Source organism: Pteropus alecto, unplaced genomic scaffold, assembly GCF_000325575.1.
Source record: "Pteropus alecto unplaced genomic scaffold, ASM32557v1 scaffold59, whole genome shotgun sequence".
Classification (NCBI taxonomy): domain Eukaryota; kingdom Metazoa; phylum Chordata; class Mammalia; order Chiroptera; family Pteropodidae; genus Pteropus; species Pteropus alecto.
Window position 1 is genome coordinate 3844846 of NW_006443292.1, and position 16846 is coordinate 3861691.

General features: G+C 42.5%; 1 protein-coding gene across 1 annotated transcript in view; it reads right to left on the minus strand.

The window, feature by feature from the left end:
* TTC23 (tetratricopeptide repeat domain 23) overlaps positions 1-16846 on the minus strand; it is a 48538-nt gene that overhangs the window by 27942 nt on the left and 3750 nt on the right. Inside the window, exons 3-7 of the mRNA XM_006924138.3 lie at positions 16408-16531; positions 13461-13611; positions 13173-13298; positions 4592-4671; positions 4368-4465 (exon numbers count right to left, since the gene is read on the minus strand). Of these exons, the coding sequence (XP_006924200.1) occupies positions 4368-4465; positions 4592-4671; positions 13173-13298; positions 13461-13611; positions 16408-16531 (579 nt within the window). The remainder of the gene's footprint in view (positions 1-4367; positions 4466-4591; positions 4672-13172; positions 13299-13460; positions 13612-16407; positions 16532-16846) is intronic.

Below are 16846 nucleotides of genomic sequence, written 5' to 3' on the forward strand. Positions count from 1 at the left end.
CCCCCTTTGAACATCTGTCATGTGAGAACATACACATCCATGCCATTCCCTACAGTGGCTCTACAGTATTCCGTCACCTGGATATATCATAATTTCATAACCAGTCCCCTATGAATGGATTTTAAGGGTATTTCTAATTTTTCTGTTTTGCAGCTCAAACATCTTGGCACACTTATACACACCCATGGGTTAGGTAAGTTTCTAGACATGTAACTGCTGGGTCAAAGGGTCGGCGCATTATAAAACTGGAGAGAGAACATCAATTATTTTGCCCCAGAGTGGTGCCATTCCCCACCCCTACCAGCGGGGCACAAGGACACCTACTACCCCACACCCTTGCCATCATGTGGCGTCACCAAACTTTCCTAGTGTGTTCACAGGTAGGTGAACAAAAGCATCTCTTTGGTTAAATTCCATTTTTAAAATAACGAATGAGGCTAAAGATTTTTGTTGTATGATTATCGGCCTTTTGTGTTTCTTCTATAAACTGTCTGTTCCTGTCTTTTATCCATACTTCTACTGAGTTTTTTTTTTTTTTTCATTTAGATTTTATAAGAACAATTATCTTTTGACTTTAGGATATTTTGTCACAGAGATTTTCATTTTTATGCTGTCAAATTCATCAACCAACCTTCCTTCCTTCCTTCCTTCCTTCCTTCCTTCCTTTCTTTCCTTCCTCTTTTTCCTCTTCCTCTCTCCGTCTCTCATTTTATACCCATCTGTACGTACACAGAGGAAAGATGCTACAAGTGTCACCAACATCAGCTAATTCTGGGAGGAGAGGCCTGGACTGACTTGTAACTCATTTCTTTATACCTTTCTGTATGGCTTGATTGCTTTTAAATATAAAGAGAATTATGATTTTTATTTTAAAAAAAAAAGTTGTTTCCTAAAGAAAAACAGTATGGCACCTGGATCTATGTCAGTCTTAGAACATTTTCATAATGCATAAAATCATAATTGCATTCTACATCTTTTCTAATTTTAAACAAACAAACAAAAAGGCTAGTATTTTCAGAGATCTTGAAAATTAAAACTTGCACATTACAGCAAATACCCAGCAATTAACAAGAACCAGTCAGAGGCGCTGCCATTTGCGAAGTAGCCTGAGTTTGCCAGGAGCCAGCATGTGCACCCACGAGCCATCACCTGAGCCGATCACTCACCCACAGCAGAAACCCAAAGCCAGATTTTCTCCCCGCAAAGTCTTTGACGGAGTAACCGATAAGTTCTTTCATTACACTTTGCAAATCGAACATCCCTAACTTTGGGAACGACTGAGCGTCAGGGCCGCTCTGCAAACTGAAGCGAGAGATATGTAATTCAAGTGTCAGTGGCGAGAAAGTAGCGTAAGCGAGCGCGGTGCTCACTTATACCCCCCTGGAAACATACGCCCACAGACACACTCGCTCGCAGGAATGAAATCCTGTAATTTCTCTTTTGGATAGGAAAATTAGGTTCTATTGCCAAAATCTGCCATGAGGAGTTTCAGAAACAATCACGTTTGTATGGTTTTCTCACAGCCCCCTGCTGCAGAGGGACCGACGGGCCGATGACAGCTTTCATCAGTCTCTGGGACTGCTGCCTTCCGTGCGTGATGGCTCTGTGGGGCTTGCTTTATTTTTCTCCATTTTAATGGGTTAGTTCCTAAAATACTCTGGAACGTTTCTACCATTCTGCAGAAAATAAAAGCTCTTTTTTCTCTGGGCGTTTCTCTCACTCCAAAGGAATGAAGAGTGGAAAACAAGATGGGAAATAAAACCTCTTTTCTTGCTGTGTACTTAATAAACGGCTTTGAGGCACGAGGTCCCTTGGAGAGCTGCAGCCACCCTGCACCTGTCTATACCTTAGGTAAAGTTCCCAAAGTAAAGGGGGAGCTTTGATAAATGTTTAAAAATTACTGTTAATAAATAAAAGTAGCTCACACTGGCGACATGCCTAATGGTTCACAAAATACTTTCTGTCTTGAACCTTTGAATGGTTCTGTAAAGTGACCACAGTCTTTGCGGGGTTGTTGTTGTTGTTGTTGTTGTTGTTTTCTTGAGAGGCTCAATGACTTGTCCAATCAAACAGCTGGTAAACAGAAGAATCTGAACTTCAACTCGGAGCTTCTGATTTCAAGTCCAATGCTATTTCGACTTCACCGAGCAATCTCTTTAACAATCATCAGCAACTATTTTTTGAAATGCTCTCTAATCTTTACTAACCTCAAGAATAAACGACAAATGAAAAGCCACCTATCAAACTTTACAAGTTTTATAAAAATGAGAGAATTCTCCTATAACCCGAATACAGAGGAATCCTTCTAGCTTAGATTCAAAATCACGTGGTTCCCTAACGCCAAGCCCTGTGTCAGTCTGGGTCAGTCTTCCTGACCTCTCAGAACTTTTTGAAACAGACATCCACATTTATTGCCTCATGCGAATCTGGTTTCTATCCTTCTCACTGCCCCGATGTTTCCCACAAGGTCACGGGCGAAAGAAAGAGAAAAGAAAGACTGGGAAAGAAAGAAAAAAATTTTAAAAGGCCAAAAGTGCCATGATGTATCAGGCGCTGTGCGAAGCACTTTGCACACATGAACTCGTTCATCCTCCCAGCCACTCCGTGTCCTCTGCACCAGCAAAAGACATCAGAAGACACAGACGATCTTACTTTCGTTTTCACTTGTCCTCATGTTTTTCTTGCAAATTCGTCTCTGTCTCCTTTGCCTGGTCATTCTTCTTTACTTGACCAATGTCCACAGACCCCCAAGGTGATCTCGTCCTCCCGCAAGGAACTGCTACGTGAGAGCGGAGGGCGTCCAGACGTGCTCGCTGACCTCCGGTCCTGATCCCCTGCCTGCCTTGCCGGCGCTTCCACTTGTACCCAGACTCACCGCCAACACCCAGACTCGCCATCTCTCCATCACCTGGTCACGCGTGTCCCTCGCTGCACATGGCCCGAGCATCCAATCGGTTGCTCGGAACAGAAACCCAGGAGTCGCCTCTGACTCTCCGCCTTCCCTTTTCTACCCACATCCAATCCATCTCCACTTGCCATCACCTCTGCCTCCTAAATCTTTGTCAAACGCACCGGCTCTCTTCACCCACGCCGTCATCTTCCTAGCTGAGGCACCATCGCCTTTAGCCTCCGCTGCCTCCACAGCCTCCTGACTGGTCCCTCTACTCCCACTCTCAACACGTCCCCCCGCATCCATCCTCTCTGGGTCAGCCAGAATCATCTTGCTAAAGATACTGGGTTTGAATCTAGGTGATGGCGTCTATGAGCATGAATGGTTTTCCTGGACATATTCCTCAGCTTTTTTAATACCTGACTTCCTTTTCTATAAATTACACATAGTAATATGTCACAGGGTGGTAGTAATAGTTAAGATAATCCAGATAAAGTGATAGGATGGGTCCCTCTGATACACTGTAGGTGGGACTATAAAGATCAGATAAATTTTTAAAAACAGCAGTAAAGAAATCTCAGTGCCATGTCATTACTATATCACATTTGAAATAACAAGAATGAACTAGTCTATATTTTACAACTGTAACAGGAAAAAATTCTCAGAAAACAATTTAAAATGTGCTTTCTGCAGATGGTATGATACGAAAACTCACTGTGATGGTTAATTTTTTGTGTCAACTCAGCTGGGTGATGGTGCCCGGTTGTTAGGTCAAACACCAGTCTAAATGTTGCTGTGAATGTATTCTGTAGATGTGATTAACGTCTGAGTAAAGGAGATCATCCTCAAAAAAAGAAGGAATTCCCCCTCAAGACTGTAACATCTTGCTTGAGTTTTCAGCTGGCCTCCTACCTTACGGATTTCCGACTTGTCGGCCCCTACGTTTGCGTGAGCCAATTCCTTAAAATCATCTTTCTTTCTACGTGCAGATACCCTATTGGTTCTGCTTCTCTGGAGAAGCCTGACGGACAGACACACTCATGGAGGAATCACACAACGATAAAGTAGAACAGCAGCGAATAGGTGACAACTCTAAGTGGCTTCAGGTGAAGGTTTTGGAGGGTAGTAAAAAGAATCCGTGTCAATTTGATAACATAAGCTCTGAACAGATCAATACTAAAGGATAAAGAGACTTTCCAGGAAATAAGACTTAAATTATGCACCTAGCATGAAAAAAGTCATCTTCCGGGACACTCGGGCTGCTTGTGGAATGTACACCTGGGGAGGACAGGTACGCCACACTCACCCACCTGGCCAGTATATGAAGATGTTTGTTGAACATCTTACTTCAGGCCACATGTTCTACGCATCTCAAACAAATAACAAAGCCAGGCTTTCTCAGAGCGGCGATTCCGCTCGTGTCCATGAAAAGCTTTGGGCTGAGAACCGCTTTGGTGGCCAGTGTGCCACAGCTTACCTGCAAGAGATGGTCGATGGATGCGTCGTGGCACCCCAGGGCTTGCTCTACACCCGCTAATTCCCTCAGTATCGGTACACACTCGAGACTCTCTTCACCTTTGCTGATCTCAGTATATTTTAAAGCCTCTTGGTAATGGGGCAGAGGTTCTTTTTATTTCTTCTGACTTTTATAACTCCTACAAAAAAAAAACAGTATCGGTACACACTCGAGACTCTCTTCACCTTTGCTGATCTCAGTATATTTTAAAGCCTCTTGGTAATGGGGCAGAGCTTCTTTTGACTTCTTCTGACTTTGATACATCCTAAAAAGAAAAAATCAAAGTGATTAAACATAATTGAAAAAGTAACAATGCTCACTTCACCAGGTTATGAAGATTAAATTAGTTAATATTCATAAAAACACCTTGAACAGTCTCTGACACATAGTAAGTGCTATGTAGGTGTTGGTTTAAAAAATGTAAAATATTTCACGACAACAGCAACCATTAAGGACGCTGCGATGCTGATAATTGATCTGTTGAGAAATTATAGAAATTCTTCAATAGTGGTGAGCTCGCGAAGCACTATCATTAACTGTTGGGGAGAATATAATTTGGGCGTAACCTTTTCTGTATCAGAATTGTACATATATATGCACACGCGCATTTCTGCTAGTTGCACCTCCGTAGCTTATCTTGAAGAGACAGTGTGGCAAGACAAGAAGATATATATATGAGAATGTTTACCTACGCATTCTTTGTAACAGTGGAAAAGTACAAAGCACTTAAAATACACCCAGAGGCAGTTATCTAAGCAGCTTACAGTAAGTACATCCATACTATAGAATGCCACTTAGCCATTAAAGCTGACGCCGATCCGTATTTATCCATATAGAAGTATTTCCACTATATACTCTTCAGTAAAAAGGCAGATTACAAAAATCCTTTCTATAATATCTCATGCGTATGAAAATTTCAATATATCTAATCTAGATGTACACATACGCATAAAGAGATCTAAATGATCGCTTAAGATGTTGGCAATAGTTACCTCTAAGAAGTGGGTTGTTAGTGATTCTACTTTTCACGTTTATATTTTCTAAATTTCCCGAATTTTCTTCTATAAAACTGTAGTACTGTTACATCAGAAAAATGTTAATTTAAAAATTACAGGTAAGGGTGGCAGTGGGGAAATATTCTTGTCACTTCTTGAGATAAGACTCTCTCGTATAAAAAAATGTATCTCTATATTTTGCTCAGCAAATATGGTAACAGACATTTAAAAACAATCGCCTCCAAAATATTTGGTAAGACTATTAGAAACTTTTTTTTTTACATGGAAAACTGTAATGTAAACAAAATTCGTAATGAGAGATACCAACCCTTGCTATGTTGCGTTCCGCCCCAGAATCTTTATTTTAAAAAGGCCTTACAATTCCCAAACTGCCCATGGGTAAACTGAGATGTCATGTGAGAGAGTGACTAAGAGACTACAAAAAATAGTCTTGTTTTCAACTCGATAGTTGGATATTTTCCACTATTTTTGCTCTTCGATAAATTCCAAAGTAATTGACTGACAGAAGTAAAGATATTTTTCAGACCTGTGGTTCAGGTGGCCATAATGAAATAAACTGCTGTCTGCATAGCTTATGAACTGGGATTTCCTCAATAATTGTAAAGAGGTTTTAAAACACAGGAAGAGAACAGCAACATGTTTCTGGACCAAGTAGGTAGCTCGCAGCAACCCTAGTCTTGCAAAGGAAGGGACTAAGAGGTGACCAGTAATATAGGACTTGCCTTCTGATTTCTAAGCTTAGAATGTAATAATTACCTTTGTAAGTATCACGTTTTCTTTTTCAAGAGAAAACCCAGTGCCATCTTTGGTGACAGAAAAAGGCTTTGAAGCACATGGTTGACAACAAATCACTTAGCCAAAGCAGTAGATTCCTGGTAGATGAAGATTACATAATAGAAAACAGGAGTCAGCAAACTATGGCCTGGGGGCCAAATCTACTCACTGTTTTTGTAAATAAAGTTTTATTGGTACATGGCCACGCCCACTTGTAACATATTGTCTGTGGCTGCTTTTGCACTACAGTGGCAGAGTTGAGTGGCTGCAACAGACACAATATGGCCTCCAAAACCTAAACTATTCACTGCCTGGGCCTTTACAAAAAAGAAAATGTGCCAACTTCTAGTCTAGAATCTAGAGAAGATCACATACTTTCAAAATGACTTCAGACTTTGCCCCACCTAATTTAGCCTCCAGAACTCAGACGATGCCACAGATCCTTGAGTAAAGGAAAAAAACAACACAACATTTCTTCTTCCTTTTTCACGTTCATAAATGATGAAGCATGTGCCGAGGAAGTAAAGAATAGGTCCTTCACTTCCGCCGTGACCTTAAATGGTGTGTCCTGACACCCGGCTCCCTCACCCTAGCCCTGGCTTCGCTCTCTGACATCCCAGACTGAGTTGGGTGGCTCTGTGAACACCTGACTCTGCTCCCACAGAACTGTGAACCCCCTGCTCGGAAAATCTCTCTCATGCTGTATTATAACTTCCAGGCGATCCCACGCCTGGAAGACACCGCAGACATAATCCTCCCAGGCGATCTCACGCCTGGAAGACACCGCAGACATAATCCTCCCAGACACGGGTAAGAGTGATCGTGAAAACAGTGTTTCTAACGGTAAAAAACTGGAGGCCATTTGCACGTCAACCCTCATGTTCATGAGAATGGATAATTAGGGAAAGTCGATGGATTAAGCGCGGTATGAAGGATTAAAATGAAGAGATTGGTCCTACACACATCAACTGACATTGATACGTCTCAAAAATGCAAATGTAATGTGAAAAAAAAGCAAGCTATAGAAGAAAACATATACATAGAGTTTTAAAAATAAAAAATAATGCTGTGCATTCTATATATATATATACATGCATACATTCGGCGGAATGAAAAACACTAAATTCAGCAAGATAATTACCTGTAATGTACGGGGAAGAAAATAGGATTGGCAAAAATGCATAACAGGCTTTCCGTTTATCTGGAATGTTCTGTCTGGTAAGCTTGGCGGTGTGTACGCGAGTATCAATATCTATACTTTCATATGCCTGAGATATTTTCTTTAAAAGATGAGCAAAGACAACTAACTCTCTGCTGTGTGGTGTGTGCACAGAATGAAGGGCTTTCCGTGCCTCGCTGTGTGGGGGCGCTGCTGCAGGCCCTTCTCAGACCCTGGCACTACCCCACAGCCGGAAACGGAGGCTGTCAAGCTAATGCACTGTACAGTGAGCCTTCCGGAGTCCCCCGACAGCACGCTGTTCACATAATAGACAGGATGGAAAATAAAATTACTTTAGCTTCGCAATAGATTTAATAAAAAGAGAATCGAGGGGCGGATTATACCAGGAAATAACTAAATTACGGTCTTACCCCCATCTCCAACTCACTTAGAGCATCAGTCAATTTCACGGCATCTTTTCTGTCTCCATTTGCTCACGTGTAATGTTTGAGAGAGCAGCGTTTTCTCCTTTTTCATTTCTATCTACCTGCCAGGGACGCTTTGAGGATTTATTAGCTAGTATGCCCATAATGCGTGATCCTAAAGCTATCGAAACACTTCGGGAAGCACAGCAGACAGATGAAAAGACAGGGAATTCTGAAAGCAGAATGTGGCCGTGTGTTAATCTGGCAGGTCCACAACTTAAACCGTGGCATATTGTATTGAATGAAAATATATCCGCAGTGATTCTACAGAGCACGCGATGAGACGCTGTCTCCTCTCCGATGAGCTTCAGAGGCTCTCAGAGGGATGAACGCTTGCTCTTAACATGCAACAAGCAAATGCAGTCTCCTGTGGCATTACCGAGGCGACAGAGGGTTTCCTTAGAAAAGGTCTGGAATTTGGCAAGAATACTGAGCCGCAGTGAAAAGCAGAGGCTTTGTGGGAACGCTATTGATGAGATTTTCTGGAGGCAGAGGAAGCAAAGGTTTACACCTGGGTCTCCCTCCGCCTCAGGGAAAGACTGCTCTGTAGAGCGCGTTGTCAGGTGTCAGGGTTCAGGGTCTGGAAGCAAGAAAGTGACAGACAGCGCTGCTCTGCCACCTCCCGGCTGTGACCCTGGGAAATGACCTTGCTTCTCTCAGCCTCAGATGCTTCATTTGAAAATAGAAATGAGCAGAGGACCTCACCGCATGGGGAGGACCGTGGCTTAGAAAGGATGAGGCCTTGCAAAGCGCTTAGCGAGAGCCCGGCATTGAAAGCAGTCGAGAGCTGGTAGCTAGTGCAGTTGTTTAAAATCACCGTTATTATTATTTGCAAATGTTTAAGAAAAATGTGTGTTTCACTACATCCTGACGCGGTGTTAGAAAGGACATAGTGACAGAGGGAAAGACAGAAACGCAACACTCTGGAACGGTAAAGCGTTCGTGGATTCAAGAAATAGGAAGTAGATAAAGTATATGAAAGCCATCTGTGCCATGTGGCTTTTCTGCTTCCCCACATTAAAGAAAAAAAAAAAAAGATTTTTTAAAAAAGCGTAAGTTGAGAACCTTGCTTCAATCACAGGAATGTAGGGTGAGGAAAAGTGCCAGAAAAAAACAAAAAAACAAAACCATCTCCTTCTTGGTTGACGAGGCATAAAGCGCTCCAAGCACACAGTGTCCCCCGGGAGGAGCCGACAGGGGAAGCATCTTTGCTGGAGAACAGCAGGGAGAAGCAGGGCTTCGAACCCCTTTACGCCCCAAAGACAAACACAGAGAAAGTGACGTATTAAAGAAACACGTCTACAGAGGTGCAGCCTGGACCTCAGGACCTCCAGGTGACGGTATGCAATAAAAAATGAACGCGGAGTCCGGAAAGCTGACTGGACCGACTTAGGGACGACGGTGGGGTCTGAAAGTAAACGTTATTGCCGAAGTGTCAAATATGTCCCATAAAAGCCAGCGGGCACGCTTTGTGGGGAAGCAGATGGAAGTGAGTAAAACTCCAGCACGCTAATGAGGTGATGGCAGGTAGGTAGGTATACATACCGCCCCAACCTGCCATTGTTTTTTTGTTTTTTGTTTTTTTTTTTTCCATTATTTTCTACCTGTTTCCAGGAAGAACTGGCTAAGGGAGAAACCTTCCCTATTTTTTTTTTTCCCCCCCTTTGGAAACCTGTTACAATCACTTTCCAAATCTCAAGACGAAGAAACAAACTCGAACTTTAAAATGAATTATAAAAGACCATCTGATTCTCAGCTTAGGTGGCTCATGAGAGCAAAGACAAAAACACTCAGCCAACTCAAGTCAGAGAGAGAGAAAAAAAATACAGGAAAGAATACTGCCAGGGGCAGCCTTGAAGAGAGAATATTAGTCTGTGAGGTAAGTACATGCTTTAAAATCCGATCATTTCTGGGATGAAAGCACAGCCAGGTAGAAGGGATGAGGCTTCGGGCCACATTGAGGGATGGAAGGCAGGGAGCGTGACTCACTCTCATACTCCGACGAGCACCATAAAAGGCAAGGCGAGAGTAGGAGAGGATGCACCTAAAAGATACCCTTTTAAGAGAAACGTAAATCCCGCGAGAGCTGCCTGAGAAATTATCCTGGCCTTCCACCTCCAAGACCTGGCAAAAGAAAAGGCCCCTGTGCTTGCCATTATAACTATAGAAATGAACAAAACCAAAGCCTCCATTACTTCTTAAAGCACTTCGGTTTGCACAAAACCTTCACATTTCGAGGAGGGAACGAAGCCAAGTGATTGAACGAAAACCACCAGTTTAAACATGGAAGTGCCAGTGACTATGTCAAGGTGAAGAATCGGGATGGAAAAAAAGAAAACAAAGTTTAACTCTGCTAAACGCCAAGTAAATTTGTTACGTGTTCAGCACGGATGCGTACGAGGCGCGCCATCTGCTGGCGAGGTTTGGAACTGCTAATTTGGAAAGCACTCTTGGAGGAGGTGTGGATTCTGGCAGAGAAAGATATTTTATTCTATTCCGTAGCAACAGTGTTCAACATTAAGTACTAATAATGTGAGTTAGGTCTCAACAGATGGCAACAAATATCAGATCTTGGACCTCTGGTTGGCATATTTCCTACCTTACCACACGAGAGAGAATTCTGAACTGATAGCTCCTCCCAGTCCCTGCCCTTGGCCTCGTCTGGTTACATAAGTGCAATGCTACGGTATGAATTCTTTGGGGTCTGGCTTCTTCCAAACATTTTGCTTCTGAGAATCATCTGTGATGTTAACCATGGAAGTGCCTGGATCATTTTCTTTGTATAAACAGAACACGATTTTATCTATCCTGCTTTTGATCAACATTTGGGTTGTTTCCAGTTCTTGGTTATTACAAGTAGCGTACCTTTGGACATTCTGGCTATGCCTTTTGGTGACCATATGTATGCGTTTCCATTGGGTGTGTATTTAGAGGTGATATTGCTGGGTTGGAGGGTAGGCACACTTTTAAGTGTAGTAGATAAAGGCAGCTTTCTAAAGCAGTTGTACCAAATTTGTTCTAAATAACAACATATAAGAAAGCATAGGATAGCACGACATCCTTGTCGACACTTGATATTATCAGTCTTTTAAAAACCTTTGCCATTCTAATGGCAACGGAACAGTATCTTATGACTTTAGATTTCATTTCTTCAATGAGTTGGAACATTGTTTAATGTTTACTAGCTATGTGAGTACTTTTCTTGTGAAAAGTCTCTTGCCCATATTTATATTCGATTATGTTTGTTTAATTGACACACAGCAGTTCTTTACAGATTCTAGATACGAGCCTTTGGTCAGGTATATGTATTACAAATATCTTCTTTCTCTCGGTGGTATGAAATATATGGTGATTTAAATACAGAAAAACATGCGACCAAGCAGGAGATAAAGAGAATTAACACACTCAAAGGTCCTTGCGTTGTCCAAGAGGTGTTAAATTGACTAATTTCCATTAGAGTCTAATAAGTTAGGGATATAAGTGACAGATTCTATGGTAACCAGTAGAAGAAAACTAAAATAATGTATAACTTACCAGTTAATAGGAAAACGGAATGATAAAAATATTTGACTAAACTAAAAGAAGTCAAGAAAGGAGAAAAGAAAGGAACATAAACCTAGTAGGAGAAAAGCAAATTTACACTCCAGTGTATCAGTAATTAGAACAAAAAAAAATGAAGATTAAAGGATGGACAAAGTTTTCATAGGAAAATTTATACCGAAAGAGAGCTAAGGTGTCAATTTTAATATCAGGCAAAATAAACAGAGATATAGGGACAGAGAAGTACAATATACACTGACTGATAAAATAATGGATTAAGAAATGCTGCCATGTTAACCTCCCGCCCAACAGAATATATCAGACTATAGAAAACAACGTCTGGCAGAACCATGGACAGCTCTACCTAGACCGATAATTGCAGTTCAAAATTTAAACATACGCATCTTAAAAATTAATTATCAAATTGGCAAAAGATAAAAATGTAAGTTTGAATGACAGAATTAATAAGGTCCCCCTGCAACAGACTTATTACAACCTTACACAAGTAAAGAACACAATTTCTTTTGCAGCACACTTGGAACTTTCACAAAAATCGCCCTTGGACTAGGTCACAAAAGAAGCTTCAGTCACTTTCAGAGTCCATACCATATAAATACGTTTCCATCGATAATGCAATAAAATCAGCCATCAATGACAGCTGAATACCCTGAAAAATCTCATATATCCACACACGAACACATATCACGTGACTATTCTTTGGATTCAAGCATAATTTATACGCTAAATTATGAATACTAAGAAGTTAATGTTGGTGATGATGGTATGTGTTAAAAGTTAAAGCAGGACATTTTGGAAAATACCTTTAACTTTTGGGTGGGAAAGACTTTCTGGACAAACTCCAAAAGCACAAATCATTAGGTTAAAAATGAAGGAATTTGACTCTAGCAAAATTAAGAATTTTATTGCCACGAAGGACACTATAGACAACATTTATAAATGGGCAATAGAAGTAAGAAAATATTTGCAATAGCACTAATTTATAATATACGATAATCTCTGGATTATCAACAACGGCAAAAAAGTACAGGAAGTCAGACAAGAAAAATGAGGATGAATACTAACAGGCTGGTCACAGAAGGGGATCCCAAATGGCTAAGAAGTATATGAAGAGGTCCTCGAACTCATTCATAAGAGAAACCTAAGTAGAATTGAAAAATAATTAGCCAGCCCGTTACATGCATAGGGTGGCAAAGGTTAGGACAGACAATGCAAATATTATTGGGGATGTGAGGAAACAGGAACCCACATATATGGGAGGGGGAGTGTCGATGGGGGTAGCGCTGGCCAGTGTGCCATGAACTTGAAGTACGGATGTACCCTGTGACCACGCAACCCTACCCCTGGGGGACAGACCCCAGGAGAAGTCCATTTTGGCCACAGGAGCTGCATGAGGGTGCTCGTAACAGTGCCATCATGGGAGCAGGGAGCTGGGGACAAGCTGAGTGGCTAGAGCTAGGAGGATGGCCGAGCGCGATGTGACAGACGCCTTCTAAGTGGCGCTGAGCAGCAGCCAGCAGCAGCAGTGAACTAAGGTACAGACACCGACTACAAACAACGCCAAGTGAGAAACAGTGAGAAACCGTGAGATATATACTACAAACGTATTGTCAAGTGACACATGGAGATATGTCCTGTCAGCATGAAAGATTGTCATAACCGTAAAAGCCAGGACACAGCATCACGAAGAAACGCCTCACGCTTGAAGACAGATGCTTCTGGCAAAGAACCCCCAGCCCCCGCGTACACAGAAAGTCCTAACCCAGAAACTCACTGTGCGAAAGACAATGTGATCGGAGCTTGAATTTCTATCCATTCGTCCTTTATAATCCTTCCACACTGCAGCAGCTCCTTCAAAAGTCTCTCTGCTTTTGTCAAGTTCTCTGCAGCTTCCTTAAATCTGAGTTGTGTTCAGGAAACTTTACACTTGCTTCTAGATTCTGGGACCCCAGAATCTCTGGCTCTCATACTTCCCGTCACCCTCCCTGAGTGTGGCCTTGAGCATTAAATACCAGAACTCGGAGCAGTGTTTGTGTTTGTAAGGAGTAGACGCAAAGGATACTTCTGAATGGAGAGTAAGGCTCTCCCCAACGTATGGAAAAGCTCAATCGAACACTTGAAAACATCCAGATTGTCGCTGAAGGGAGGCATGATGGCGTTGGTGAGGATTTCTCTGGCTTTTTCTGCATGTTGTTTTGCCTGCAGTGACAGTCCTGTGGACAAAGAAAAAGAAGTGTCTGTTTCATCTCAGCTGGACAAGAATCTAATGAGGCCTCCTTCACGTATCGTCAAGTGACACTTGGAGATGTATCGAGGCAGCTGAAATATTGTCACGACTGTAGAAATCAAAGAAGTGTTTCATACCTAGTACTTATAATAGAATTTTCCCACTCTAGTACTCAAGATAAATTTTTCCCAGAATGTGTTTTTTAAGACATAAAATGAACAGAATGAGCAGGAATTGAACAGCTTTGAAAGCTCACCGATATCAGACGTAAAACATGTTCTAAGTAATTATAAAAAAATTCACGGAATGCAAGGACTGTCGCATTCTGGGCAGGAAAGAAGATATTCGTGAATTTTAAATCTGGCTTTGTGATGGCAAGCTTAATGGAATACTAAAAATTCGGAATCTTCTGCTCACCCATCCATAATTAGACTTTGGAGAGTTATTTTCACATAATACAAGTATGATGATATCTACGAAAATTTACAAACACGTTTGCAATGAGGTAATGGGCTAATGTGTTCCAACCTCTTATTCCTATGTGGTAATAAATAGACTAATATGAAAAAAAAATGGAGTAAAAAAAGGTACTGCCAAGAACCAATTCCCTGGGGCAGCCCGGTGTCCTTCCACAGGCTTATTAATGTGTGGCAAAAGTGCCACTGGGCGTCACCTGTTATGTTTCGGGGCATTTCACTTCACTCTCCCACCCCCTTCCCCACACTGACACCCCCTGACACACTTCCCTCCACTCATATCCACACACTCCTGGTCCTATGTTCTTCATTCTATGGAATCGTACCTCAGATCTCTAAAATCGCTGTCAAATATGAAGTTGATTCCGTTCCTATATAAAGAATATATTTTCTGATAGAGAAAATTCAGGGTATGCGCTTCATGAATAACCTCTTACAGAATTGTGTCTCATTTTCTTTAAAGCACACACTTCCTCAACGTGCCAGAAATCTATTAGTGCCAACTATGCACGCGGTACTGCAAAAGGCATGGTAGACTGTGTTTTCAACTTGGTCCACGCGTTCACATCGTGTGCACTCAGTTTACTGGAGGCAGTGGGGGCTGAGGTTCAGGGACACTGGCTCTGAAGTCACACCGACCGGAATGAAGTCCCTGCTCTTATCCCCTCACCACTCACCCTGGAACTCTGGCCTCAGCTTCCTCAACTGTAACCGGGGATAATAATATTACCCACCTTATAGGATGGTGGTGAAGACCGAATGAGATTATGCATGGAAAATAGCATGGTGGCCAGCACCCTATAAGACCTCAGCAAATAGCAGATACTGTTTTTTACTTTAAATCGAGAAAGAAAGACTGTCATGCAGAAAGGGAGCAGACTATGGAAGAAAAGCATCATTTGAAATCCCAGATGCCAGGTACCGGCATCCAAAATTCTAGAGCAGAGTCTCAGATCATCTGCTTATTAACAAAGGGCTCTGGGGTGAGCTGTGTCAACTCAGACTTATCGCCTCTGAATTGGAAACACAGGAGGTGGGGGTGGGGGGTGTGAACTAGATGATCTCCAAGGTCCCCTCCAGCTCTGACAGTCCCTCATCTAAAAGGTAGAACCAGCGTATAATCAGAGTTGGCCAAATTTATCAGGTGGCAATTTTACGTGTGGCATCGTGGTGTTTTCCATGTCTGTTATTTTGTTTACTCACTGGGCAGATCCTGGGAACTGAGCATCATCATCACTACTACCACCACCAGGAGCATCAGCATCAGCATCAGCCTCACCACCACCATCAGCATCAGCATCAGCATCAGCATCAGCAAATCCCTCCAAGTCTGTCTCCTCAGGCCTGGGACAGCGTGTGGTCACCACCACCACAAGCATCAGCATCAGCATCAGCATCGGCATCAGCATCAGCATCTTTTCACATGAAGAAACACAGTACAAAGATGCGCTCTCGTGCCTCTAGTCATAAGTTGCCCAATCAGAAAGAAGACATGATATCCTGTTGTTTTTACCTTCCCCGCACCCATCCTCCTTTCCTGTCTTCTTTTGGGGGCTACCTGGCCCCCAATCTGCGTGATTTAGCCAAGGCCGGCCTCTCCTCAGGACCCATTGGTAGAGTCAAAAGACCGATCTGACCAATCAGAGTCTCCCCAGCCTTCGGTACGCAACCCACACTGACCCAATCAGAATGCCCACATCCTCAGATGCCCAGATTTGGTGGAGAGACAGTCTTTTCCTCCTGGGGACTGCTGAGGAGGAAGTCGAAATGTTGTGGGCAAAGCCTGGCAAAAAAATGGAGACAATACAGAGAAAAACAGAGGCGAGTGGTAGAAAGAAAGAGAAATGGAAACGGATCACGTGTTCGGACCCCTGAATCTTGCCGAGCCTACAGTAAGTTTTACCCTTGGATTGTTAAATGGTATGATCCAAATAATTACCTTCTGTTTATGCCCACTTGGTTTAATTTTTTATTTAATAGGGGTGGGGGAGCTGATCGCTTACAGGCAGAAGCCTCTTCATCAATCTGAATGCGAACGGACCCCATTTTAGGCCCCTACTCTGTGCCCCGGGCCCTTTCTACAATTCAGTCTAACAAATTAATTTTCTTAGGATCATAAAAAACAAAGCTCCAAAGGGCTAAAATCTTCCTTCTCTTTTTTTATATGTTATATAAAAAAAATCTCCTTGACTCTTTCTGAGGGAGATGGCTTCTCACCGTGTGGAGTGGAGAAGGTTCAAGAAAACGCAATCCTTCCAGTGAAGTGTGAGTCAAATTTGGTGGGGAGAAAAAAGCAGAAAACCCACCTCTCAGCTGGAGGTAGCCTTGAGCCAGGTTGACGTGCGCCTCTGCCAGTTTCCAGTGGGGGTCGCCATAGCAAATCCGTGTCAGGGCCACGCAGCGCACCAGCTCCCGAATCGCCTGCTGGTACTGTGAGACAGAGAAGCCGTTTAGACAGCTGAAAGCACAGGGCCACAAGGCACAATATCTGTAGTTATATCCAGTTGATATATGTTTATTGAGGGCCTACTATGTGCTGGACTTGGTTCTAAGCACCTGGGATATGTCAGAGAACAAAACAGACAACAAACAATCCGTTTGGGGCAGTATGGCTTAATTCTGTAGCAGAGAAAGGCTGCCAGCTTTGGCCTACCTAGCACAAAGCCTGGCACATAGTAGGTGCTTCATAAATATCTGTTGCATAATGAATAAGCACATATTCAAAGTTGGATTCATGCCCTCTCT